Source organism: Choloepus didactylus, chromosome 7 (assembly GCF_015220235.1).
Source record: "Choloepus didactylus isolate mChoDid1 chromosome 7, mChoDid1.pri, whole genome shotgun sequence".
Taxonomy (NCBI): Eukaryota; Metazoa; Chordata; class Mammalia; order Pilosa; family Megalonychidae; genus Choloepus; species Choloepus didactylus.
This window is the reverse complement of record NC_051313.1, coordinates 124,998,167-125,024,093: the sequence shown is the minus strand read 5'-3', so window position 1 is coordinate 125,024,093 and position 25,927 is coordinate 124,998,167. Positions and strand designations below refer to the sequence as shown.

At 39.1% G+C, this 25,927-nt stretch overlaps 1 protein-coding gene and 1 pseudogene across 8 annotated transcripts in view; both read left to right on the top strand.

Moving 5' to 3' along the window:
- Positions 1–2,412: 2,412 nt before the first annotated feature.
- ZSCAN16 (zinc finger and SCAN domain containing 16) overlaps positions 2,413–25,927 on the top strand; it is a 32,589-nt gene continuing 9,074 nt past the window's right edge. The window contains exons 1-5 of one of the 8 annotated variants that reach the window (XM_037844902.1): positions 2,413–2,518; positions 2,896–3,355; positions 4,258–4,396; positions 13,960–14,379; positions 16,508–18,907. In XM_037844902.1, the coding sequence (XP_037700830.1) occupies positions 2,981–3,355; positions 4,258–4,396; positions 13,960–14,379; positions 16,508–16,704 (1,131 nt within the window). In that variant the 5' untranslated portion in view covers positions 2,413–2,518; positions 2,896–2,980 and the 3' untranslated portion in view covers positions 16,705–18,907. Of the gene's footprint in view, positions 2,519–2,860; positions 3,356–4,257; positions 4,397–5,791; positions 6,024–6,085; positions 6,221–8,950; positions 10,093–13,959; positions 18,908–25,927 lie in introns of those variants that run through there. The other 7 variants (XM_037844906.1, XM_037844908.1, XM_037844904.1 and 4 more) reach the window with 7 other exon arrangements.
- Positions 6,093–6,937, top strand: LOC119540996 (annotated as a pseudogene).

Here is a 25,927-nt window from a genome sequence, read left to right as displayed (position 1 = left end):
GCTTTCTCTTTGTTTGAATTTCATTCTTCTTATAAAGGACTCTAGTAATAGGATTAAGACCCATACTGATTGGGCTGGGCTCCACCTTAACTGAAATTACTTCATTAAATGGTCCCACTTATGATGGGTTCCCATCCACAAGAATGGACTAGATTTAAGAACATATTTTTCTGGAGTACATACAGCTTCAAACCACCACAGCACATCTACACAATGGAATACTATGCAGCTGTTTAAAAAGAGAGCAAGACAGAGGAAATCCTTTATGTACAATCCCCAAGATCTGTTGGTAGGAGGGGAAAAAAGGCAAAGTGCAGAACAGAGTGTATAGTATGCTACCATTTGTGTAGGGGATAAAAGCAAGACGAGTCTATATCAGCATAATTTATTTGCAGAAGTATAAACATATCACAGAAAACCTGATTGCCAAAAGTAGATGCTCGAATCTTCTTGACCAAAAGGGGGATGCAAAATGAGACGAAATAGTTTCAGTGGCTGAGAGATTTCAAATGGAGTCGAGAGGTCACTCTGGTGGACATTCTTACACACTATATAGATAACACCTCTTAGGCTTTAATGTACTGGAATAGCTAGAAGTAAATACCTGAAACTAGCAAACTCCAACCCAGCAGTCTGGACTCCTGAAGACAATTATATAATAATGTAGATTACAAGGGGTGACAGTGTGATTGTGAAGAACTTGTGGATCTCTAGTGTATGGATGAGTGGAGGAATGGGGATAAAAACTAAAGGACAAATGGAGTGGGATGGGGGGATGATTTGGGTGTTCTTTTTTCACTTTTATTTTTTATTCTTGTTCTGGTTCTTTCTGATGTAAGGAAAATGTTCAGAGATAGATTGTGGTGATGAACGCATAACTATGTTATCATACTGTGGACAGTGGATTGTATACCATGGATGATTGTATGGTGTGTGAATATATTTCAATAAAACTGAATTTAATAAAATAAATAAATAAATAAATAAATAAACTGAAAAAAAGAAGTAGATGCTCGAGGACATTTACTCTTTTTAAATTTCGAATCATGTGAATGCATTGCTTATTCACTTAAGTTCTTCAACAATTAAATGAAAAAAAAATCTTGAGAGGGTGTGATGGTTAGGTTCTTGTGTCAACTTTGCCAGGTGATAGTACCCAGCTGTCTGGTCAAGCAAACACTGGCCTAACAATTGCTATGAGGACGTTTGTGGCTGGTTAATAAACCAACAGGCTGGTTTTTTAAATCATCAGTCAATTGACTGCAGTTGTGACTGATGACACAGCAAAGGGCGTGTCTTCCACAATGAGAGAATGCAATTGGCTGGATTTAATCCAATTAATCAGTTGAAGACTTGTAAGCAAGACAGATAGAGGACCTTCACTTCTTCTTCAGCTGCCCAGTGAAGCATTTCCAGAGGAGTTCATCAAAGTTGCCGGTTCATTTCCTGAGGAGTTCATCAAATGCATTCGTCGAAGATCCCAGTTCATTTCCTTAGGAGTTCGTCGAAGTTGCTGGTTTGTTTCCTGAGGAGTTCATCGGACATCTTCCTTGGAATCGACAGTTTGCTGACTACTCTACAGAATTTGGACTCGTGCATATCCACAGTTGCGTGAGTCACTTTTACAAATTTGATAGTCACAGACACCTCTCATTGATTCTGTTTCCCTACACAACCCTAACTAATACAGAGGGGGGAAAAGATTTAAAACTGAAGAAGGGGCACTTCCCAAATATGGGTCTGTTGCTCCGCAAGGCTAATAGAAGTCACACCAAACCCAGCTGAAGAAGAAAAGCTGGTTTATTATGCTGGCACAAAGCAGGGGAAGTTTTCCCAAATCTGCCTCTGCTGTGTTTCTCCAGTTAGGTTTTATACCCAGGTTCAGAGACAGAGAGATAATTATTCAGTCAACATGCAACAAGAGTGATAGACAAAAGGCCTATCTATGTGGGAGGTTTGGGGCAGTCTCCCAGTGATTCTTTAATTGGCTAAACCCATTAGAGACAAAGGGAGTCAATTGTTTTAGTTAACTTGTAACAGGTTTGGAGAACTTCAGTAATTTTTTATCTCCTGTTTTCCAGGTGACCCCTGGGAAAGGTGCAAACTTTACATATGTTTGCAGGCCTTACATTTACAAATTGCTCCTTTGTGAGAATAAGAGCTTTCATTATAGCCTGTTCCAGTTTTAAAGGTTACATTTTAAGGTTACTTTACAATTTCCTGCTTGCTTACGGTTTTTTTTAAGATTGTTTTAAAAGTCACTGTTACAAAAGGAGCAAAGAAAACGTGCTTGTGGACCCAGTAGCCGAATCAATCAAGGAACAGGAATCCAGTCCTTCACCAGCAAGTGTGAAGTAGGGAAGGCTGGCAACCGCCACCGAGATAAGGCTTCCTAGAGCGGCCCGGAAGTGCCCGGCTGCCAGCGGCCGCGCGCCCATCCGTCGCCGGGAGTCCTGTCTTTGTTCGGGGCGCCCAGCTGACCCCAGCTGTTGCACCTGTTCCTCTTCGTGCTAGTGAGGTGAGTTTCTCCTGGCTCCAGGTTGAAGAAGAGGAGAGGGCAGGGCAAAACTGTGGTCGGCAGCAACCCCTCGCCCCCCTGACCAGCTGCCAGGCCAGCAGCTTTGCATACGTTATTTTATCTACACAGCAACCCTATAAGTAAATACGAGAATTTTACAGATAAGAATCGGTAGCTCTAATCTAGTTAAGAAAGTTGCTCTAAATCACACAGTAGGGCCCAGATTAAAATCCATGTCACTGCTTCACTGTTCTTTTTTACAGCCACCTGTGAGACTGTTTTCTCTGACTCAGCCCTGGTGGTTCAGCGTTATTTATGGGTTTGTGTTCACAGCAGCTTTGGTCATTTCTCTATAGTAACAACTTTTTATGTCTTAGGAATGTCTTTGAGGCAAGATCCTAAAAGACTCTCCTTGAATCAGTTCCAGATAGAGGATTAATCTCCTCAACAACAAAGCCCAGAATGGCCACAGCCCTGGAACCTGAGGAACAGAATGGACTTCTGATGATAAAGGTAGAGGACCATTACTCCGTTTCACAAAAGTACAGTCCTCACAGGAGAGACCTCTTCAGGCAGCGCTTCAGGAAGCTCTGCTATCAGGATGCACCTGGACCCCGTGAAGCTCTTACCCAGCTCTGGGAGCTTTGCCGCCAATGGCTGAGGCCAGAGTATTATACCAAGGAGCAAATTTTAGACCTGCTGGTGCTAGAACAGTTCCTGAGCATTCTTCCCAGGGACCTGCAAGCATGGGTGCAAGCACACCATCCAGAGACTGGAGAGGAGGCGGTGACTGTGCTGGAGGATCTGGAGAGAGAGCTTGATGAACCCCGAAAGCAGGTGGGAAGGGGGTGTCTTTTGATTGAGAGATTAGAGTATATGAAGCCAACTAAAGCAAAAGGTATATGACATATGACAGAGTACCTGAAGGTATTTAATATGTATAGCCTAGAGAACAAGGCTTAGGGATCTGACTGCCACTAAAGTGTGGTTGGGTAAAGAGAAAAGAGATGCTAGACTGAATCTGTCAGTACAGAAGGCAAGGACAATGGGAAGTTACAGGAAGGCAGATAGGTATCACAGGAAAACAAAGAATTTTCTAACATATATAGCTACCCATAAATAAAAAGTTATCTTGTAATGAATTCCTTGTCCACAGCTGTATTCAAGTAGAGGTTCAAGCAGATGTCAAGGATATTATGGAAAAGCACTGTCCAAAGGAAATATGTAGACCATAAATATAATTTAAATTTTCGGGTAGCCAGATGGAGGAAAAAAAAAAAAAAGGTAAAACTAATTTTAATATATTTTATCTAACCCAAAATATGTAATCTTATTTTTGCATTAAGCCTTCAAAATGTAGTGTGTATTTTACATTTACAGCATATCTTGATTTGGACTAGCCATATGGTAGTGGGTACCATCCTGGACAGCACAGTTACAGAAAAAAAATGTCATTTGGTGGAAGTTAAGCTAGATTTTTAAGGTACCTTCCATGTCCCAAAACTCTATGATCCTGGACTTCCACAGGTCAATGGGAAAAGAGTCACTGAATTTGTCTCCAGTGTCTTGAGCTGTAGAGATTAGCCTCTGTCTCTTCTCAGTTATTATTGTCATTTGCAATGAGAAATGTGTCCCCTTTTCTAGGTCCGTGGACGATGCTTTAAAAAATCTTTTTTTCCAGTTCTTTCAATTTCCACAAAATCTACCTTACAAATCTAATCATACCTCATTGCTTTCAGGTCCCAGCCAATTCAGAAAGACAGGATATACTGTTGGACAAGTTGGTCCCCTTGGAAAAGCCACATGAGTCACTGACTGACCAGCTCCATCCCAAGAAGACCCAGCTGGAGCAGGAATCTAGGGAGTCCCAAAGGAATGGTAAGAGTTTTGTGGGTGTGAGGTGGCTCCTTAGTTAGAAAAGAGCTTTCTTTACTTTCACCTTCAATTAAAGTACTACTTGCTTCTCTACATCACTGTGAAATATTTTATTCCCCTTCCTACCCTTGCCCAGTCACTGAAAGAATTAAATTTTAGTTTTTCACTAGACTCAAAACTTGCTACCCACCCCCCACCCAAGGGGTGTGGTTGGTGGGGTGGGATCGGGGAAATTGGTTTTTAACTACCCATTCAAGTTAATAATACTTTATACTTCTATCTGGCATTATGTAGTGATTCTAATTCCACATTCCCTTAAATTTCCATTTTGAGATGGGAGAACTTATGACACCCCTACACTGAAAGAAGTAGGAGAGCAAGGATCAGTCCATACAATAGACTGTTCTGTGTTTGTCTGCGTATCAGGCTGCCTAGTAGGTTTTAGTTGTGGTTTGGTCCCCCATCCCACTAATAAGCTCACTAATCACAATTATAAACAAGAGTACCTAGTATATCTTCAGTCTACATTAAAAAGCAGGCAAATTTTAAATCCCAGTTTGTCCAAACCCTAACCTTCTCAGTGTTTCCTTCCTTTTCTCTAGAGGTTCTTATGTCCATAATGCCTCCCCTGGACAGTATATTATACTCTGCCTATTCTGAATTCTATTCTCACTATTTAGATTTTACCAATATGGTTCTTTCATTCTCTGGTATCCCTGCCAGATGATTTGTCTAATCTGAAAAACTATTCTTTGAGCTAAAATGTTTCTAGTTAATATTTGGAAAGGTTAACATTCAACTCTATTATTTAAAGGAGTGTTTCCGTGCTTTAATTTGAGGAGTGGAGTGTTGGTTACTGGTTCGTTTTGGAGGTGAGGTAGACAACCTCCTGTTCTGTTTCTTTTTCTTTCATTAAACATTAATTGACCAGCAGCTATATGCCAGCACCCTGCTAAATGCAAGGAATATAAAGACACCTAAATTCCTTTCTTTCAGAAGCAGAGGAGAAGTAGTTGCAATACCTTGTGATGATTACTATACTAGAGATACAGTGTGAACTAAAAAGGAAAGGATAGCTATCCCAGTGGCAGGCCTTACTGGTTTCACAGAGTAGGTTTGCTTGAGCCGAAATAGTCAGCTGGGTAGAAACTGGGAAGGGGGAAATTCCAGGCTGAGACAACAGTGAGCAAACGTGTGAGAGCATAAAGCATTCTAAGAACAGCTTGTACTCTTGAGTTTAATTTTTGATATAGAGGATTTTGTATGAGAGAAAAGCAAAGACCAGTAGTCAAGACTCCTGGATGCCATGCTAAAGAAACAAAACTTCATCCTGTCAGATGTAGAGCTGCCATATTATTTTAAGTTGAGAAGTAGGTGACACAGATTTGTCTTTAAAAGATCAGTTCAGTCGCGCGCGGGGCGTGAGGCGGTGCTGCGAGGCCGAGGTCACTGCGAGCTCTACGCCGGGACTCTTGAAGGAAGCGCAGCGCGGCGGGAGCCGGCAGCCAGAGCAGCCTCGGAGCAGCAGCAGCCGCCGTCCGAACCCACCAAGCCGGCCATGGCGTTGTCGATGCCACTGAACGGGCTGAAGGAGGAGGACAAAGAGCCCATCATCGAGCTCTTCGTCAAGGGCAGGCACTCCTGGGCGTCTGGAAAAGACCGAGATTCCCTACTCGGATTTTCCTTTCTTAGGCTGGCAGTGAAGGTGAAAGCATAGGAAACTGCCCCTTTTCCCAGAGGCTCTTCATGATTCTTTGGCTGAAAGGCGTTGTATTTAGTGTCACTACTGTTGACCTGAAAAGGAAGCCTGCAGACCTGCAGAACTTGGCTCCCGGGACCCACCCACCATTTATAACTTTCAACAATGAAGTCAAAACGGATGTAAATAAGATTGAGGAATTTCTTGAAGAAGTCTTATGCCCTCCCAAGTACTTAAAGCTTTCACCAAAACACCCAGAATCAAATACTGCTGGAATGGATATCTTTGCCAAATTCTCTGCATATATTAAGAATTCAAGGCCAGAGGCTAATGAAGCACTGGAGAGGGGTCTCTTGAAAACACTTTAGAAACTGGACGAATATCTGAATTCTCCCCTCCCTGATGAAATTGATGAGAATAGTATGGAGGATATTAAATTTTCCACACGTAAATTTCTGGATGGCAATGAAATGACATTAGCTGATTGCAACCTGCTGCCCAAACTGCACATTGTCAAGGTGGTGGCCAAAAAGTATTGCAATTTTGATATCCCGAAAGGAATGACTGGCATCTGGAGATACTTAACTAATGCTTATAGCAGGGATGAGTTCACCAATACCTGTCCCAGTGACAAGGAGGTTGAAATAGCATATAGTGATGTAGCCAAAAGACTCACCAAGTAAATGGCACTTATGAGAGAGATGTCTTCACATCTTCCCCTAACAGAATATGCTTTTCCTAACAGACTGCTCCTCTTCCTATAAAGTAGAAATTTTATTTTGCATGAATATGCAGTTATTCAAGATTAGGATAAAGGATAGACAAGGTATAGTAGCTATCTTAAAATATACGCTCCCAAGCAGTATTATTTTAAAATTCCCTTACCCTGCCTACCTCCCCTCCCGGTTTCCCCCTCTCCTCTAATTTGGAGACATTCCATTATAAAGTTTTCAATGTAGAGGCAGTTTGCCACCTCTCCAAGCCCTCACCATACACTGTGGATAGATGGCAGAACTCTCGAGGTGCGGTGTTTAACTGTTAAAGTGGTAGCCATGACTTCATCAGTCTGCCCCCAAAATGGTGTATAACGCATGGTACAAGGAGTATTTATGTATTTTTGGAATTTTATAATAGTAAAAGTATATGAAAGGATTGCTACTGTATCAGAAATATTCTGTATCAATTTAGTCTATCCTGGATATGTGCTAAAGGATATTACCACCAATGAAGAGATCCTTTTATGAATAGTCACTACAGATTTTGCTAGTTTGCTTTGTAGATGAATTTTTATATAATAGCATTTATCATTTATACCAGTTGTAACATCTGATCCTATGTAGAAGCTGAAAGTTTAGAGGGAGGGGAAGGTAGTCTCAAGATCTTCCTCAAGCATTTAATCCTTATGAGAGAAACCGATGAACACCTGATAATCTATCTAAATCTGTTATTTGTTACATGCAATTTGCCCAGTGCCATTCATTTGGAATATTATTGCTTTCTTCCAGTTTGTTTTTATTTTTAAAAGCTCCTTTTTTTGGGTAAACATAGGTCTATACCTTTGTAGATCTTTTGAGCAACACTACATAGACTAATATTTAGTTGATTTAGCTGTAGCAGCACAATGATTAGTGATGTAAACTAACACTTATACAGAAATTAACCTAAGGAATGTGGGGTGGGTTTGTCAAAATATTAAGTAAAATATTGTTTCTAAAGCACATTTAATGTAGATAATTTTTGTAAAGAATGGATTATTCATCCTATATTAAAAGCAAGATAAAATACACAGATTATCAATGCCCACCTTCACCCCCCCAAATTTATTGTTAGACTTTGGGTACAGGATCATTCACTCCTTTTGGACTGAAATATCGTGTTGTGGTGAGTGTGTATTTACTTCAGTTTTGCCTAATCTCAATCAGTGTACTTCACTGAATTAAGTTTTTTCTATAGCCATGTTGAGAAATAGCACTCTGCATGAATTTTGTTTTTTGTTTTTTATATTGAAGTCCTATACCAGGAATTATTTGTCTCTAACAGGGAAGGAGGAACTTAGTGAAAATAAAACAAAAGTTTGCTATTTATTTATTCATTTGTATTTTTTTAATGAGCTTTCTAAATACTATTCCAAAGACTGTGGTTGTGACTAAAATACATTTTTGGTAATTTTTATACCTAATTTGTTTAAGAAGTGCTATTTCTCATAGGTTGTTTTTGAAAAATTTAAGTGTATTGCTTTAAAATGGCAATGTTTTCCTCCCTTTTATATGCAGACATTTAGTAAGCACTAGCTTTATGGAAGCAGCCAGACTTTTATAAGCATACTCCATTTTTTACATGTCAGTAATTAGGTTGGTATAGAAAGATGACAGAAAAAGCTCCATGTTGTATTCACGTGGCTCAGGAAGATTCCTTTGTTTTTCCTTTCTAAGAACTCCTTATTGCTGATCACAAGGTTTGACACACATCTTTTTGTAATTAGACATTGGACAATGATTTATCTGGTTCCAGGAAAGGCACTATCAGGCGCTTCACACATTATCTATTGAGGGATTACATTTCAGTTGCTTCTGCGGGTCAAAGCTCAAAGTGTTACATCTACATTAGCACAGAGGCCCCAGTGATCACTTTTCACCTACTTTTTAAACAGTGGCAACTTAGCATTCAGGTGATGTTGAACCTTGCTGGATAAAAAAAGATTTGAGAAGGGGTGCCTGTTCTTTCTACTAAGTGGTGCCAAGTGGAAGACTTGCAGAGGAAAGAACTCCATTCCTCAAAATATACTGATGAAAAACACATTGTGAACTCAGTTGTGAAGTATTTTCACGTCAGGTATTTATTCTCATTGTCTTTTGAAGTCTTTATCCAGTGACTCCACTTGGCTGCCCAGCTGGATGACCAAGGAGGCCTTTGTGCTCATTGTCACACCTGGCTGCTGTAGTGAGACCGACAAAGACAGACTTACTTTTCCTGGTAGAAAGACAGATTTTATTCCTTTATCCGGGAAGTTAGTAAAATGAAATTGGGATTGGCAAATGCATAGAAGCTAAGAAGAAGGATGATTCTACAACGTGCTTTTACCCCATCATATGTTTGTGGAAAGAGTAGAGCTTAAAAATCCTGGGAGATTTGGGACATAAAAGTTTTCATGGTGATTTCATGTAGTGTATGTTGGTGTAAAGGAAATCATCTGATAGTGGTTCTACAACTACCCATTTTCCCCTTTATTCCTCTTCAGTGAGGAGATGAGAATATAAATGGGGAGTCTTACAACTTTCTAAGGAATTTTGAGAGATTTTTGTATTCAACAGGTGGAAAGCTCTGTTTCAGTTATCTTTTTTGAAAAAATGTAGATGCAGATTTTCTATACAGTTCTGTTTTCTTTTACTAGTATTGGTAACTTTGTGATAAAATTCAAATGAGATTTTATTTCTTGGTAACTTTGGCCTTCACAATTTAATCTTTAAACCCTTGAGCAACCTGTATGTGATTAAGATATTTCTGACATTTATTCTTACACCAAGCTGATCCACTCGAATTTAGGCATTATTATTTTCTCTGTTAGGTTTTAAATCTCTCCAGAGATGGATATAGAGAGCTTTCATTTCTGTGCATTAAAAAAAATCCATTTAGGAAATATCTTCCAAGTTAAAAAGAGAGGAAACAGGCATGTATTTTTTCATACACATTTTGATGCACATTTCATTAAGTTTATTGATACAAATTTCTTACACTGGTTATAATCATTATTTGATTCAAAGAGAGGGAAGCATTCATTATTCATATACTATATAGGCCTTTTTTATTCCACCTTTACAACTTATCAAGATTGGGGCCACGATAATTACATTCTTATCATGGAAAAAAATGTTCAATTCCTGAAGCCATAACGAATTGGAGTATTTTCTTTAGAATTGCTTGAAAAGGCAAATGAAAGCTTATTATAGAATGCTTGTATTTTCTTTTCTCTCTCTTGGAACTCATACACCAGTTTATTGCTGGCAACTATTGTATTAAAAAAATAAAGTATAAAAAAAAAAAAAGATCACTGTTCATGATTCCATTTTTAAATAGTTCCTATGTACTAGAAAAATTATTGAAAGGATATCTCCAAATGTGAACAGTGGTTATCTCCAAAGAGTAAAATCACAGGTGACTTATTTTCTTCTTCTCTATTTTACAAAGTCTGTAAGTGAATGAGTACACAACTATAGGAGGGAGAAAAGGTAGGAACCTGGCACTAGGGGTGACCACTCCCAAATATAGAGGTTAGTGAAACAGAGGGGGTAATAAAGCTAGAGAGAGTGGAGAGAGAGAGGAAGGGGAAAATACAAGAGATATTTAGGAAGTAGAATCAACAAATCTGACTGGATTTGGAGAGAGGAGGGAGTAGTTTTAATACAATCCCAGATTTCTGGCTTGGGCAACTGGGTGGAGAATGGTGCCAGTAATTGAGATAGGAAAATCAGGAGGGAGGGTATATCTGTGTGAATTCAATTTTTATACAGGTGAATTTGCAGTGCTTGTGAAACATCCAAGTAAATAAAATCCAGAAGGCAGTATAGCTTGAAATATGTAGATTTAGGAGGAAGGTGTGGGAGGAGATAAGAGATTTGGGAGTCATCCCTGGGTAGAAAATAGAAAACATAGTGTAGAGAAAGACCAGAAAGAATGTATAAAGCAAAAAGAGACCCACATGCAAAATTCTGAGGCATGCCACTATTTAAAGTTTGGGTGGAGGAAGAGGATTTTGTGAAGGAGATAAAGCAGGGGATGTTAAGGAGGTAAAAGAAGCTGAAGAGAGTAGTGTCACTAAAGTCAAAGGAGGAAGGTTTTAGCCAGGAGAGACTAGCAGTAGCCAGTGCTAATTATCAGAACACAGATATAGATTGAGTTTGAACTGAATTTGAATAAGTCTATTGAATTTGGGATTTAGGCAGTTAATGGTAGTCTTAGCAAGAGTAGTGTCAAGGGGCCAGAAGCTAAAAGGTACAGACCATTTTAATAAGCTTTAGTAAGCTTAATTATGTGGAGTCTTCTATTTTCTGTCAAGAAGTACATAATAAGTAATCTCCCAGCCTTTGGGAGGAGACAGGACATGAACTCACAAAATAGGTCACAATAATAATTAGCATGTCAGTATGCTAAATTAATTCCACTATGTAAAAAAAAACAGAATCCTTGATTATCCCTAATGGCTTATCTATGCAAACCTTTCAATCCTAAATGGTCTTCCTTTCTGTTTCTCTATAAATACTTCTAGGGTACTTGCATTCTGCTTCCTGTTAGCCTAAGTCAAGAATAATGCACACCTCCTATAACTAAAATTATAGAGGCTTGCACAAGTGCTGCTGCCAAAATAACCTTTCAAGGAAATACTATGCATTTAAAATATGAATTTTCTTTTTGTAATCTAAACTACTGTGAGATGCTTCAGGAAATCTAGCTATTCTGTGAGGTCTGAGAAATCTTAGGGAAGTCCATTTTGTCTACATTGAACAGTATAAATATGACTTTTTCCTGAGGTGCAACACCAACAACCTTCCACAATGTTTATCTGTGCCCCTCGACCACCACCACACTTCCCCACCAAAAAACAAACAAAAATCACCACAACACATACATTTCAAGAAGTGCCTTTAAATTTTATTAAATGTATTTAATATCTGGTCCAACCCCTTATTTTCAGTTGAAAACCACAGTGGTTGTAACTCATCTAAGTTTCTAACAAGAATTAGAGGTAGAGCTGAGATTAAAATTAGAACGTAGGACTCCTGCCTGCTAGCTCAGAACAATTTTCAAAAACAATCATGGTGATGATCAAAAAGTCAGTATCTTTTAAAAATAAAAGTATTGAATACAGAGACCAAAAAGTACTTTAATGTAGGATTGCTTGTTTAAAAAAAACTCATATCTAAGCCAGCAGGAGAGTATTAGTATTAGCTGTTGGCTAGGGTATTGGGAATCATCTCCATATACATAACTGGCAATTATAATAGTAGTTGCTTAATACAGAATTATCTTTATATAAACAGAAGATCTTGGAGAGCTGAATATCTTACAATTCTTTGTAATGTGTTTTATACTATTTTAAAAGTAAATGGGATGTTTTGGATATGCTATTAACCTACAAAACCAACTCTGTCCATTGGCAATAGGTGATAGTCAGTGTCCTTAATTCTGGTTCACTTCCACTTCGCTCAGTATTCAATCTTGTCATTTCTGACTTATACTTTCAAGAAACTGGTACATAGTAATGAAATGGTCTTTGTGGGCTTATCCTCATCTCAGTGAACCGCAGGGATGACCTATCTGGAATTATAACTGATAAGGATCCTTGGTATTACATGTGCCAAAATAACACTGGAAGAGTAGCCCTGACAGAAAATGCTAGAACCCAAAGATTCTTAATTTTGTCAGTTCTGAAACAAGGTCTGGACCCTGGAACAACACTGGAACTCCATTCAGCCAGCCAAGTACACTTTGCAGGTCCCTGAGCTGAGAAAAGTTTACATTTGACAGTTTCCCTGCAATATGCTTTAATTGTTCAACTGTAGATCTAAGGGAGAGGGTTATCATTAAATTTCTGACCAAGGAAAACTGTGAATTTCCAATCTTTCAAAGTCCTAACGAGAGATTTTTCTCCAGCTTTTTCCTAAAGTCGTTGGAGAGGCTCATCCTGAGGATGTAAATCACTGTGGAGATGGTGACTTGACTATTAGCGCCGACTTTGTGTCTTTTTTTTTTTTTAAGGTGATCTATCTTTATCAATAACTCACAGGAAAAGCAGTGACTCCCATATGTAAAAGAAGCTGCTGAGCCAATATTTTTTTCCTAATAGTATGGATGTATCTATGATTTCTCTATAAATATTACTCTACTAACAGTGATATTTCTGTCATACATTATACTTTTCCAAATGCTTTATAATACATTTCCTCATCTGATTATCCAAACAGTAGAGAAGTGATGAGGAATCCAAAATGGTTATCATCTGCCAAAATTTAAACAAAAAATTATCAGCAGAGCCAGGCTCTAATCTAGTCCTCATGATTTCTAGCCGGAGATAAAGTGATATGTAGATTTCAAAACAATGTTATCTTAGAGCAAAAACCAAACTTTTAAGAAAGTCCATTGCCTGATTAAAATGACTGTAGGGAGGAAGATTTGAGAAAGATTTGGCAGGAAGGGGACATGATGATGACAATGAGGAATGGAATTCAAGGGCAGTTGGCTAGGCCAGAGCCAGTGCTTTCTATACCCAGCCTGGCACTGAAATGTTCTGGTAGCTTTTGCTGTTTCTTCCGTCATCGCCAAGGTGTTCAGTGAACCACTGAAAACTATCCTAACCATTTTTAAATGATTGTTGCATAGTTGGGATTCCTAGGTCTGTTGAAGTGGTATTTTCAGCATACACAAATAGGTGACAATTTCTTCTGCCTCCAAGTCATCAAAGTAGCTTTTTTTTTTTTTTAATAGAACTCAACAAATATTTAGAGTACTTGCTATGTGCCAAGTTTATTCACTTTCACTCCCAACTCTGTTTCAGGCCTCTGCATGGGTTTCTCTCTAACTTTTAACTAGCATAGGATTGCCAGGTAGCCCTTAATCCACAACTTTTGCCTTTTTCTCCCTTTTAAATCTACTGCTAAATAACACATCCTGCTGCTATCCTTACCGGCCTCTTCTTAATTTCCTCCCTATATATTGAATATATGGTATGATGATACCAAAAATATGATTTGTGTGTTGCTTATGACTTCTCATTTTATAATATATAACATTTACATGTTCTTTCTTCCATAGATTTTTTGCTACTCAAAACTAGAATAGGACCTTTTGGGCACTGTTTGTTTTTTTGTTATAGGTGATAAAACCAAGACTAAGAAAGAAGAGTTGAACCAGAAGGAGGATATGCCCAAAGACATGGAATTCCTTGAGGAGATAAACATTAGATTTAACAAAGAGGTTCCTCAGCATCCTGAATCCAGAGGTGCTATTGAAAGTGAGGGCAGGTTAGAGTGGCAACAGAGAGAAAGAAGACGGTATAAATGTGATGAATGTGGAAAAAGTTTCAGTCAAAGCTCAGACCTTAGTAAACACAGGAGAATTCACACTGGAGAGAAGCCCTATAAATGTGATGAATGCGGAAAAGCCTTCAATCAACGCTCACATCTTATTGGACATCACAGAGTACACACTGGAATGAAACCCTATAAATGTAAAGAATGTGGGAAAGATTTCAGTGGACGCACAGGTCTTATTCAGCATCAGAGAATCCACACAGGTGAGAAACCCTATGAATGTGATGAGTGTGGGAGACCCTTCCGCGTAAGTTCAGCCCTTATTCGACATCAAAGAGTTCATACGGCAAACAAGCACTATTAATATGGTGAAAGAATGAAAAGTTCTTTAGATATTCAGGCCTAATCAGTTAGCAGACAATCTACCTTAGAGATCTTGTAAGTTTCCTGAATGTAGGGAAAGCTTAAATCTTTATTAAATCTTCCCTGGCACCCAAGAATCTACCTGAGTAAAATTTCTCTCTGTTTCTAAATTAGTTCAGTTTGGGGGAGAAATTAAGAATTACCATTTTAGAAAGCCTTGTCCACTGACAATACTGTTCACTTGCAGCCCAAGATGTCAATGTTTCCTAGTTGAAACACAGTAAATCCCATCTCTCTTTGTTCTAGCCCCTTTTAACCTGACCACTCAGTGTATGACTTTAAGAGAGACATTAAAATTTTTTCTCTGCCTTCTTTTCCCCTTCTGTAAAGTGCAGATGAAATTAGAGACATAGCAGGTATGTTGTGAGGATGAATTAAAATAGATGAAAACTGCTTTTGAAATTAAGAACTAAAACAATGCCAATGATTTGTTTGTCATCATTACTTATATAACAGTCTAAATATTTATCCCTTTTTTTATCAAATGGGGGTGTGATAATTTTGTTTGACCAATGATTTAAAAGAAAAAAAAAAAGGAAGCCATCAGAAAAGATAGCAGACTGAGGAAAACATTAAAATGGAAGAAAAAGTAGTTAACTGACTATCAGGAGCTGCTGGAAAGGGGGATAATAGCGTGTTAGGGATCTGTAACTTTGGATAAGACACTTCTTTTCTGGGTCTCAGGTCATTGTAAATGGAGGGAGATGGAAGGAGGTTAAGCCAGAACTGTGCTGGCCAATATGGTAGCCATAGGCATTTGTGGCTATTTAATTTTAAACTCAAATTTATTCAAATTAAATAAAATAGAAAATTCAGTTCCTCAGTCACATTAACCACGTTACAAGTTCTCAGTAGGCACGTGTAGCTAGTGACTACCGTATTGGACAGCATAGATATTGACCATGTCTATCATCGTAGAAAGTTCTAGTGGCCATTGCTGGTCTAAATCAATCACTGGTAAGATACCTTCCAGCCTTGATTTTATGTGACTCTGAGTTCAGAAAGGTAGCTAAACACCTGAGGAGACTGCAATGGCAACAGGAGATAAAATGCAAACACCCTAAAAGAAAATAATTTAGTAATAACTTCATGGCATTTTTTTCAGCCTGATAAAAAAGGCATATACTATAATTGGAGGAAGATGATTATTAAAGTAAATACAATAACCCAATCTAAATTGAAAACTAAAATTACCACCTACCCTCTATTAAAAGAGTATGATTGCCTTTAAAGAGTAGCATCCCGTCAGATACACTACACTAATAAAAAACTGGAACTCTTAGGATACCAATACTTTAGGATAGTGAATAATCCAGATTTTTGTTTTATTTTGTTTTGTTTCCTTTTCGGCTTCTGAATGCATTAGTATTTCATGTATTTGCAATTGTTTTACATCCCTAATTTCAGAATTCACAGATTGACAGGAATTGTGACCACAAACCCAGCACTTTCAAATTCACAGAACCATCAAGATCCCAAAAATCTCTGGTTCCCTGGTGGGTTCTAGAAATAGCCATCACCAAAACAGTCAGCAAAGAAGTGATCTAATCTCTTCATATCACTTGACAATATTAATTATGCACACTGTATTTTGTATTGTGTTTGAGATCAGGAAAACCATCAGAATCATTTTTATATCTACTACTAGAGCAAGGTGAATCTTAAATCATTCCTTACAACACCATCAAGATAAACTGAACTTTTATTATCTTTTGAGCATAATGCTCCTTTAAAAACAAAAATGTAAATTTACTTTGAATGTTATACACCAACTGATAAAAATGTTTAAAACATCAAGTTTCACACTAACATCTGTTTTATGGCATAATTATCTAAGCAATTGTCCAAAGCATTTGAAACAATTAAAACAAAGGATCTTTTTTAATGTTCATGATGAGAAAAGTATTAAATCTTTAGAATTAGAAACTTAAGGTGCTTACTGAATGACTGCTCTTCTTTCACCTTTAGGCTTGCTAAGAAACACTATAATGCTTAGAAGCTATCCACAGTCTTTAAAGGGGAAATGCATGTTTCTGGTCTTATTCTTCCTTGAATTTAGAGAGGCTTCTATAATGAGAAATGACTCTGACTGCCACAAGACTTGGAGTCCGAAGATTGCAAAAACACAACAGACTGATTTTCATATTACAGAACATTCAATTTAGCTAGTAGCTTTTGAATACCTATTATGTACAAAATACCGTTCTAGTCTTAGAATTGGACATTCTCAATGGCTAGGTAGAGAGTAATTTGGAGCACTGAAACATGCTGCTATGCTTTTTAAGTTTGGTGTTGATTCCCAGATTGCCATCAGTTCCACTGCAGGTTTAAGGTGTTGGCTAGAGGGGCAATGTTAAGAGTCAGGGAGGGAAAGAAAAATATGGGGCCAGGGACAGCCTGGAGTAAAGTATGCAAGAGAAAAAAAGGCCACTGGGATCTGGGGCAAGTGCAGGCAAAAACCAAAAGAGTCAAGAGGCCAAAAGAGATCTAATCAAAGCAGTTGGAAATACTATAGAGAAGCAGGCAATATCCTTGTAAATCTGTAGAAACTCACAGAAGAAATCAAGGATGGTGCAACCAGTTGGAAAGACTACTGAGTTCAAGCACAGCCAGTTATTGGTAGAGAAAATGTAACACGTTGAACACGGTTATCAAATTCACTGGTTCCCAGCAGAGAGCACTCCTGGATGGACAGCACCTGTTCTCTTAAAAGAATTCTGAACATGGAAAGCAGCTTCTAAGAGAGTTGTGTCAGAAGCATAAACATTGCTCCTCCCATCCTTATGGAGGGATTCTTTTATTTATTTATTTTATTAATAAATTTATTATTTTATTTTGAGAAAAGAACTTGTAGTTTTAAGAAGACAGTGATTGTAAGTGGCTGCTCTAGGGAACATGAGTGTTGGGGTGAACTGGTGATTCTGAATGAGAAGGAGCCAACAGCCACAAATGGAGAGAAAAGATGAGTGGGAGGCAAGAGGCTATAGGAAGTATGTGTGGGCAGTGATGAAGGAGAAAATGAGACAGAGGAGAAAGGAATGGAAGGAAAAATGAACAAACAAAAAGAACAACAAGAGCATAGGAAATAGACAAAAGATTAAATAAGGAATGCAGATAGAGGACAGAGAGAAGGAGACAAGTAATCCTAATACTACTTTGGCATCAATCATATTTGAGACAGTGGGGTCATATGATACATACAGAAGTGAACAGATCAGCCTCTGCTCCCAAGGAGCTTGAGTCTAATGTAAACAGCACACATCACTTATCTTTACTGAATTGGGTCCACATTCTCATTCTGAGCGTGAACTCTTTTCATTAAACTCGAATCACAAAGTCTGTTGACGGTGAAAACACCTGGAAGCTTGGAAATGCTTTGCCCCTTAGTAATATCACAAGGGAATTATACTGAGGTTGTAAAAGACGAGCTATCTCAATTTTTCTTACTCAGATCCTCTATAGCAAGATTTCTCAGCCTTGGCTCTACTGACATTTTGCTCCAGATAATTCTTTGTTGTGGAGAGCTGTCCTTTGCATTGTAGGATGTTTAGGAGCACCCCTGACCTCTACCCAGATACCAATAGCACTCCCAATTGTGACAAGTAAAAATGTCTCTAGACATTGCCAAATGTCCCCTGAGGGTGGTGGTGGTGGGGGGTGGTGGAAAATCACCCCTGGCTGAGGACTACTGCTCTATAGGAAAGTGATCTGATTTCCATAACTGTTTCACATCATATACTATAAGATGATTCTATTTAGAAATGCTACATGTGACAAGCACTGCTGGACCCTTTGCCTTCCCCACATTCTGTATCTAAAAGCCTTTGCAGTAACCATGCTAAAGAAACAGTCTACTTTAGGAAGCCATACCTCCCATACTTGAAAGGGTCAGAGGAATTTGTCTTCAAATCTGACTTGCACAAAGGGCTGACACTGCATTTTTGCAGCTTTCCTTCCTTCCACCAAACCACACTTCTGGTGCTACCCTCTCCTTTGCCCCTTGACCCAACCATGAACACTGATATCTTACTCTTGATCTAGAGCTGCACTATACAATACAGTAGCCTCTTAGACACGTGACTACTGAGCACTAGAAATCTGGCTAGTGCATCTGAAGAGCTAATTATTTTAACTTAAATTTAAAAATTGATAGTTGATTCAATTATTGGAAAACTTTTAAGTATGTTTGGAACAACTTGGGTATGTGAATCTACTTTTTCAACTTTAAATTTTATGAAATCTCAATATAAAGAAAGTATTTTTAGTGAAAATTTAGTATCTGAATGGAAATATGCTGTAAGTATAAAATATACACAAGTTTTTAAAGACAATATAAAAAATATAAAATAGTTCATTAATAATTTTTATTGAATACATGTTTAAATATTTTGGATGTAATAGTTTAAATAAAATATATTATTAAAATGAATTTCATTTCCTTTTACTTTTTTTTTTTTAAACATATTTGTACCTTTTATTACACTCCTTGAGCATCCTAGGTTTCCCTGAGTTATACTGTCCCAGTCTTTATTGTTTGTTTTTTGTTCTGGTGTCCCACATGGTCTCAGCCTTCTTCTTTCAACCATATTCAGTCATCTTTGTTCAGTGTACTTACATTGCTGTGCTACTATCTCCCAAAATTGTTCTCCAAACCTCTCACTTCTGTCTTTTCCTTTCTGTCTGCAGTGCTTCCTTTAGTGTTTCCTGTAGAGCAGGTATCTTGTTCACAAACTCTGTCATTGTCTGTTTGTCAGAGAATATTTTAAGCTCTCCCTCATATCTGAAAGACAGTTTTGCTGGATATAGGATTCTTGATTGGTGGTTTTTCTCTCTCAGTATCTTAAATATATCACCCCACTTCCTTCTTGCCTCCATGGTTTCTACTGAGAAATCTGCACATAGTCTTATCAAGCTTCCTTTGTATGTGATAAATCGCTTTTCTCTTGCTGCTTTCAGGATTCTCTCTTTATCTTTGATGTTTGATAATGTGATTTTTAAGTGTCTTGGCGTAGGCCTATTCAGATCTATTCTGTTTGGGGTACTCTGCGCTTCTTGGATTTGTAATTTTATGTCTTTCATAAGAGATGGGAAATTTTCATTGATTATTTCCTCTGTTATTGCTTCTGCCCCTTTTCCCTTCTCTTCTCCTTCTGGGACACCAATGACACGTAAATTCTTGCTTTTCATTTTGTCTTTAAGTTCCCAGAGACGTTGCTCATATTTTTCCATTCTTTTCCCTATCTGTTCTTTTGTGTGTAGGCTTTCAGGTGCCTTGTTCTCCAGTTCCTGAGTGTTTTTTTCTGCCTCTTGAGATCTGCTGTTGTATGTCTCCATTGTGTTTTTCATCTGTGTTGTGCCTTTCATTTCCATAGTTTCTGCCAGTTGGTTTTTCGAACTTTCAATTTCTACCGTTCAGCTCTTTCGCCATATCTTCCCTAAACTTTTTGAATTATTATTAGTTGCTTCAATTCCTGTATCACAGTTGAAGTGTAAGTTTGTTCCTTTGATTGGACCATAATTTCATTTTTCTCAGCGTAGGTTGTAATTTTCTGTTGTCTAGGCATGGTTTCCTTCATTACCCCAATCAGGCTTTCCCAGACCAGAACAGGCTCAGGTCCCAGAAGGAAGAAATATTCAGTATCTGGTTTCCCTGAGGGTGTGTCTTAGACAATTGGTACACCCTGTGATGCCTCAGGTTGCTGTGATTTTCTGCCCAGCAGGTGGCACATGTTAGCCTATAATTCTTGACGGGTGTGCAGAGGTATGGCCGTGTTCCCCCAGGCTCTGGGGTTTGGTTCTGAATGGAAAGGGCTCCACCCCTTTCCTCTTAGAGAAGAGAGACCCCCTAGAGGGAGGTCATTAGCATTTCAGTGGTCTTTCTCTGCATGTGCTATCTCCACCCTTCTCTGAGTCACAGCACTGGGAACTGAAAATGGCTGAGGCTTTCTCCACTGAGCCGAAAAAGAAACAGTTAGTCCCCTTCAGACCTAGTCCAAGGCGACCCTCCGGCTCTCCAAGGTCAGTCATCACCCAAAGTCTCTGCTTTTTTGGGGATTCATACCTGGAGTGAGCAGTTCACACTCGCTACTTAAAACCCCAGTTGGAGCTCAGCTGAGCTATATTCGCTTGCTGGGAGAGAGCTTCTCTCTGGCACCACGAGGCTTTGCAGCTCAGGCTATGGGGGAGGGGTCTCACGACTTGGATCCACAGGTTTTACTTACAGATTTTATGCTGTGATCTTGGGCATTCCTCCCAATTCAGGTTGGTGTATGATGAGCGGATGGTCTCGTTTGTCCTCCCATAATTATTCTGGATTATTTACTAGTTATTTCTGTTTTTTTTTTAGTTGTTCCAGGGGGACTACTTAGCTTCCACTCCTCTCTATGCCGCCCTCTTCCCCCTTTTACTTTTTTAATGTGGTTGGTAGAAAATTTTAAATTACACATGTGGTTCACATTATATTTTTATTTATTGGACAGCACTTCTGTGAGGTTATGTGCTTCTGTGAGACTAAGTTCTATGACACCAAAGATTTTTACTTATTTCTTCCCATTCATTCACTTAACAAATATTAAGTGCATGCTATGTACCCATCCCCTATTCTAGGTTCTTGAGCTATAGCAGGGAATAAGATAAATAAGATCTCTGCTCTTATGAGCCTGCATTAAAGGGAAACAAACAAGACAAATATCAGATTAAGTAAGTAGTATGTAAAATATAATACTGAATTGAAATGAAAGAGTGAATAGCTACTACAAGTGGTCAGTAAAGGCTTTTCTGGAGTGCTGAAATGCAGATGAAATACAAATGTCCAGCCTTGGGAAACTTTGCAGTGGGCATTCCAGGCACAGAGAACAGAAGTTTGTAAGGTAGGCATGAATCTGATGTGTTTACAGGAACTGAAAGAAGGTCATTGTGCTACAGCACTGGAATCAGGGGAACATGGACTGACATGAGGTCAGAAAGGTGAGCAGGAGCCGGGATGTATATTCTAAATGTGATGGGGCACCACTGGAAGGGAGTGACACAATTTGATGTTTGTCTTTAAAAAGACCATTCTGGCTTCTTAAGGAGGTAAGAACAGAAACAAGGAGATCAGTCAAGAGGCTACTGCAGAAATCCAGGTGAGAGAAGGTGGTGGCTTGGGCCACGGGTTTGCAATGGAGATGAATAGAAATAAACAGATTTAAAGTACCTTGGGGAATAAAGTTAGAACAACCTGCTGAAAGACTGTTGTGTAGACACCTAAATTCTCACCTGAAAATATGCTTATGTATCAGGTTAAACATAAGAAATTGCCATTTTTGTAGGTCAAAAGGAGTCAAATAAAAATTTCATATGACTCAACCTAATAGAAACAAAACAAGGATAGAGAAGAATCTAGAGAGGCAAGGAACAAGAGCAGGGACTTTGAAAATCTGGAATTATGGGCTTAATTAATCTGTTAAAATGAAGAATTTTATTATTATTTCCTCCTTAAAATTCTCCACGGAAGAAACCCTTGTTAAAGAACTCCTTTGTTTAAAGGGAAATTGCCAACAACCCTGATGAGATTCAGAACCAATAATCTCAAATGAGAAAAGAGAAGAAGCTCTGCTTTAAGGGAGGTCTGCTGATCAATGGCTTAATTCACTCAATTCTGAATAGTTTCTTCTGACTTATCTTCCAATTCACTAATTCTGTCTTTAACCACATCTAATCTGTTAAAGCATCCACTAAGTTAATTTTGGTTATTGGGGTTTTTTAGAATTTTTTTTTTTCCCAGATCTTCAAATATGCTATTTGTATTTGTTTCCAGTTCCTGCTGAAATTTTCAAACTTAATTTTTTAGAAGATAGCAAGCATAGCTGTTTTGTGGCCAACCTACAATTCCAATATTCAAATCTTTGTGAGTCTGCTTCTTAGTCTGTATTTCTTGAAACTGGTTTCCTTGCTTATCTGGTTATCTCTAAGAGTGTGCTGGACATTGCATTTGAAAAAGTTTTTGTAGGAATAATTTGAATCCAAGGATAATAGTATCTTCCTTCAGAGATAATTTACATTTGCTTTTACCAGGTTCCTAGCTGCTACCAGTCCAGGATTATGAAAATCAAGATTGAAGGCTTTAAGCTCCCCGGCCCGTTAATGACTCAAAACTCAATGCAAGTTCATGCAAGGACTGGTTTGCTTGTTACTCACTCTTACCCTGATGTAGCCCTTTGGGGGTCCCAATTTAAAGTGGGGAATGGTTTATAAGAGTTACCACCATTGGCAGACCCTGGCCTTGCAATTTGGTCCCCTACCACTATGAGGCCACTAAAATGGAAGCTCAGTTTCACACTATCTTTTTCTGATTATCAAATGCCCTTAGGGCAAAATGGCTTTGAGTGCTGGGCTTACCCCTTCAGATTCCTTTATAATTCTTCACTGCCTGGTTAACCCTTGGAAGTTTTTATAAGATTTTTTTTCCCATTACATCTGAGTGTTTACAGTTGGTCTCAGTTGAAAATTTACTCCAAATCTCCGTACTCTGCTATAGTAGAAGGAGAAATTTCTTAATTCAACAGATTTGGGTACCTATGCTAACAGTGCAAGCACTGAGCTACACATTAGATACACAAAGGTCAAGAGACAAAGAGACATTTCTCTCCCACCATGGAGCTTTTAGTATAAGAGACTGACATTAAACTAAACAAACACATATAAAACTTCTAATTACAAATCATAATAGGTGCTATGAAAGACAAGTACCTTGGATATGCAAGGAAAGACCTGAAAAAGCAAATTACTCATGCACAGCTTCCTAAGATTGGCAAAAATTAGCTGAGCAGCAGGACTGCCCTGTCTTTATATGAAAGGATACATTCCTCTACCTCATATTCTTGAGTTAAATCAGTCTAAAATTTCAAACAGGAGCTACAATCAAGGGAGTCCAGGAAATAAAGGGAAATTAACCTATTACTATGCCTACAAATCTTGACGGGGGCGGTGTATAAAGACATTTGTGGCTTACAGCTCCAGTTACAGATTCTTCCCATTAGTGAGAGAGAATTTTGAGCCCCAAAAAAGTCCAGGATGAAGGGGGGCTTATCTATCACATATGCTGCAGTGAAAAGCCCCACAGAAAAGGCAATCTGTAGAAGCCTCTGTGGGTCTTTCCACCTAGTAAGAAATGGTTTTTGTTTGTTTCTGTCCTTGTATTTCAACTACTCAATCATTCTAATTCTTTCTGAGATGTCTGCTCCTCAAAAACTGAGATCTTTTTGCTCTTCCAGCATGAAGATACTACCAAGAATTCTCTTGTTCTCTCTTCCTCTTTTTGCCCCCAAGCCACTACCTTCTTCCTAGATATTAGAGTGTTGTTCATTTTCATTAGGAACCAAGATCAGGAGGCAAAAAAGTGAAAGAGAGAGATGTTTATAGTACACACAAAATGGCTGAAAGGTGATCTAAACTTTAAAAGCCTCCTGAATTTATTTTATTACAAAATCAGAAAATGAGAAAATCCTGAATTTATTACACTGCTACAATAACAAGTCTCTGTTCAAACTTACATTTTCATCTATGTAACACATTTCCTAAACAGATAAAATCAGGTTATTGAAAGGCAGTAGAACACAAAGCAGTTTGGCTGGGTATGAATCCTTGCTCTGCCAGTTATCAGTCACATGGCCTTGGCTAATTTACTTACTCTCTCTGTGCCTCAGTTTCCCCATCAGTAAAATGATGGTATAATGGTATCTCCTTGATAAAACTGAGAATTAAATAAGTGACTAAAAATATAAAGTGTTTACAACAGCATCTAGCACATTGTAAGGGCCATTATTAGCGCTGTTAGGTCTTTTCGTCAGCTTTATGTTTCGCATTTTCTTCTCCTTAAAGCTGCTTCAGTCAGTTAACTGATATTTGATCTTCTTGAATTGCATTGTTGCTCTTGTGTATTTAAATAATACTCATAATGTTAACAATGACCATAATTCTGAACTGCTTGCTCCTTAAAGATACACCTTAACCCCAATCCTAAGCTGTAAGGTCCAGCCGGTACACAGGCAGTGAACACCAGACTCCTCACCCTCATCCCGACACTCACCCGCCAGCCCTTCTTTCCCAGCGGTTTCCAAACCCTGGCGCTTGAGACGTCCAGCTCACATAGGCATTTACCGGGCCGCTCTTCAGCCGTTAATAACCGAAAGTGGCGACGGCGCTAGAGGTCGCGAGAGGGCGGGGAAAGGGGCTCGACCTTTCGTGGCTCCCTAAACACTTAGGTTCCGGGGTGGAAAGAGGCCCAGGACCTTTCAGGTTGAAAAAAGGAGGCCCGCTGAGGGAATCCGAGAACACACTGTAAGACAACCGGTTCGGACCCGCCTGACGGAGGCCGGCCGCTTCTCCCAAAGTCGACTAACAACCGGCTAGTGTAAATCTCCAGGATGCCCATGAGACATCCCGGAAGTGGCTTTAGGAACAGGCATTTGAGGCGGTCAGCGGCTTCCGGTTCGTGCCCTTCCCGCCGCTGTCACCACCAGCCTGCGGCTTCCTACAGAGCGGGTGTCTGGGGCCGGGTCACTGAGGGGGCCGAAGCCGAGGGGCCAAAGCCAAGGGGTTTCCAGGAGGCGGAGCCAAACCGCAGGGCTACCGCTTTAGGAAAGATCCCAGTAGACCGCTAATGGGGAGAGGAGGGTCCTGCTGCTTTAGCCCAGCACGGTTGGCTAGTGCCTCCGTCTTCCGGGAGAGAAGAAGACCAGGAACATTCCGGATTTGGGTCAGCCTGGGTGAGGGGCTTCGAGGAGCGTCCCTCCATTCTCGTTTCTGGGTCGGCGTTTCCAAGCCTGAAAGGACGCCTGTTTCACTGACTGCTTGCTGTTCTTTGGGATGTCAGGGCCATAGGGACTAAGGAAGACAAACAGTGGCCCCTGTTTGTATTTCTGATCCTTAAGGGAATTGAGGTCCAGAACGAAATGGGTGAAGAGTACTGACGGTAGAATCCTTTAAACTTGGGTTCAAATTCTGGCTTCACCAGTTAGGTCTAGGACTGAGGGCAAGTTCCTTCCTTCCTTCCTTCTTCCCTTCCTCCCTCCCTTCCCTCCTTCTTTCCTTCTTTCCTCCCTCTTTCAGAAATTGTGGGTTTACAGAACTATCATGCATAAAATACAAGATTCACATATACCACTCTACCACTTTCCATCATTCCAAATAGGAACCTTGTACATTTTAAGCCTTAACTTCCCATTCCCTATCCCACCCCCATCACCTTCCCCTGATAACGTATATTCTAGACTCTGACTCTATGAGTTCGCTTTCTAATTTTTTCAAATCTGTGAGATCATACAATATCTGTCCTTTTGTGTCTGACTTTCACTCAACGCGATGTCTTCAAGTTCACCCATGTTGTCACCCATACTAGGATTTCAT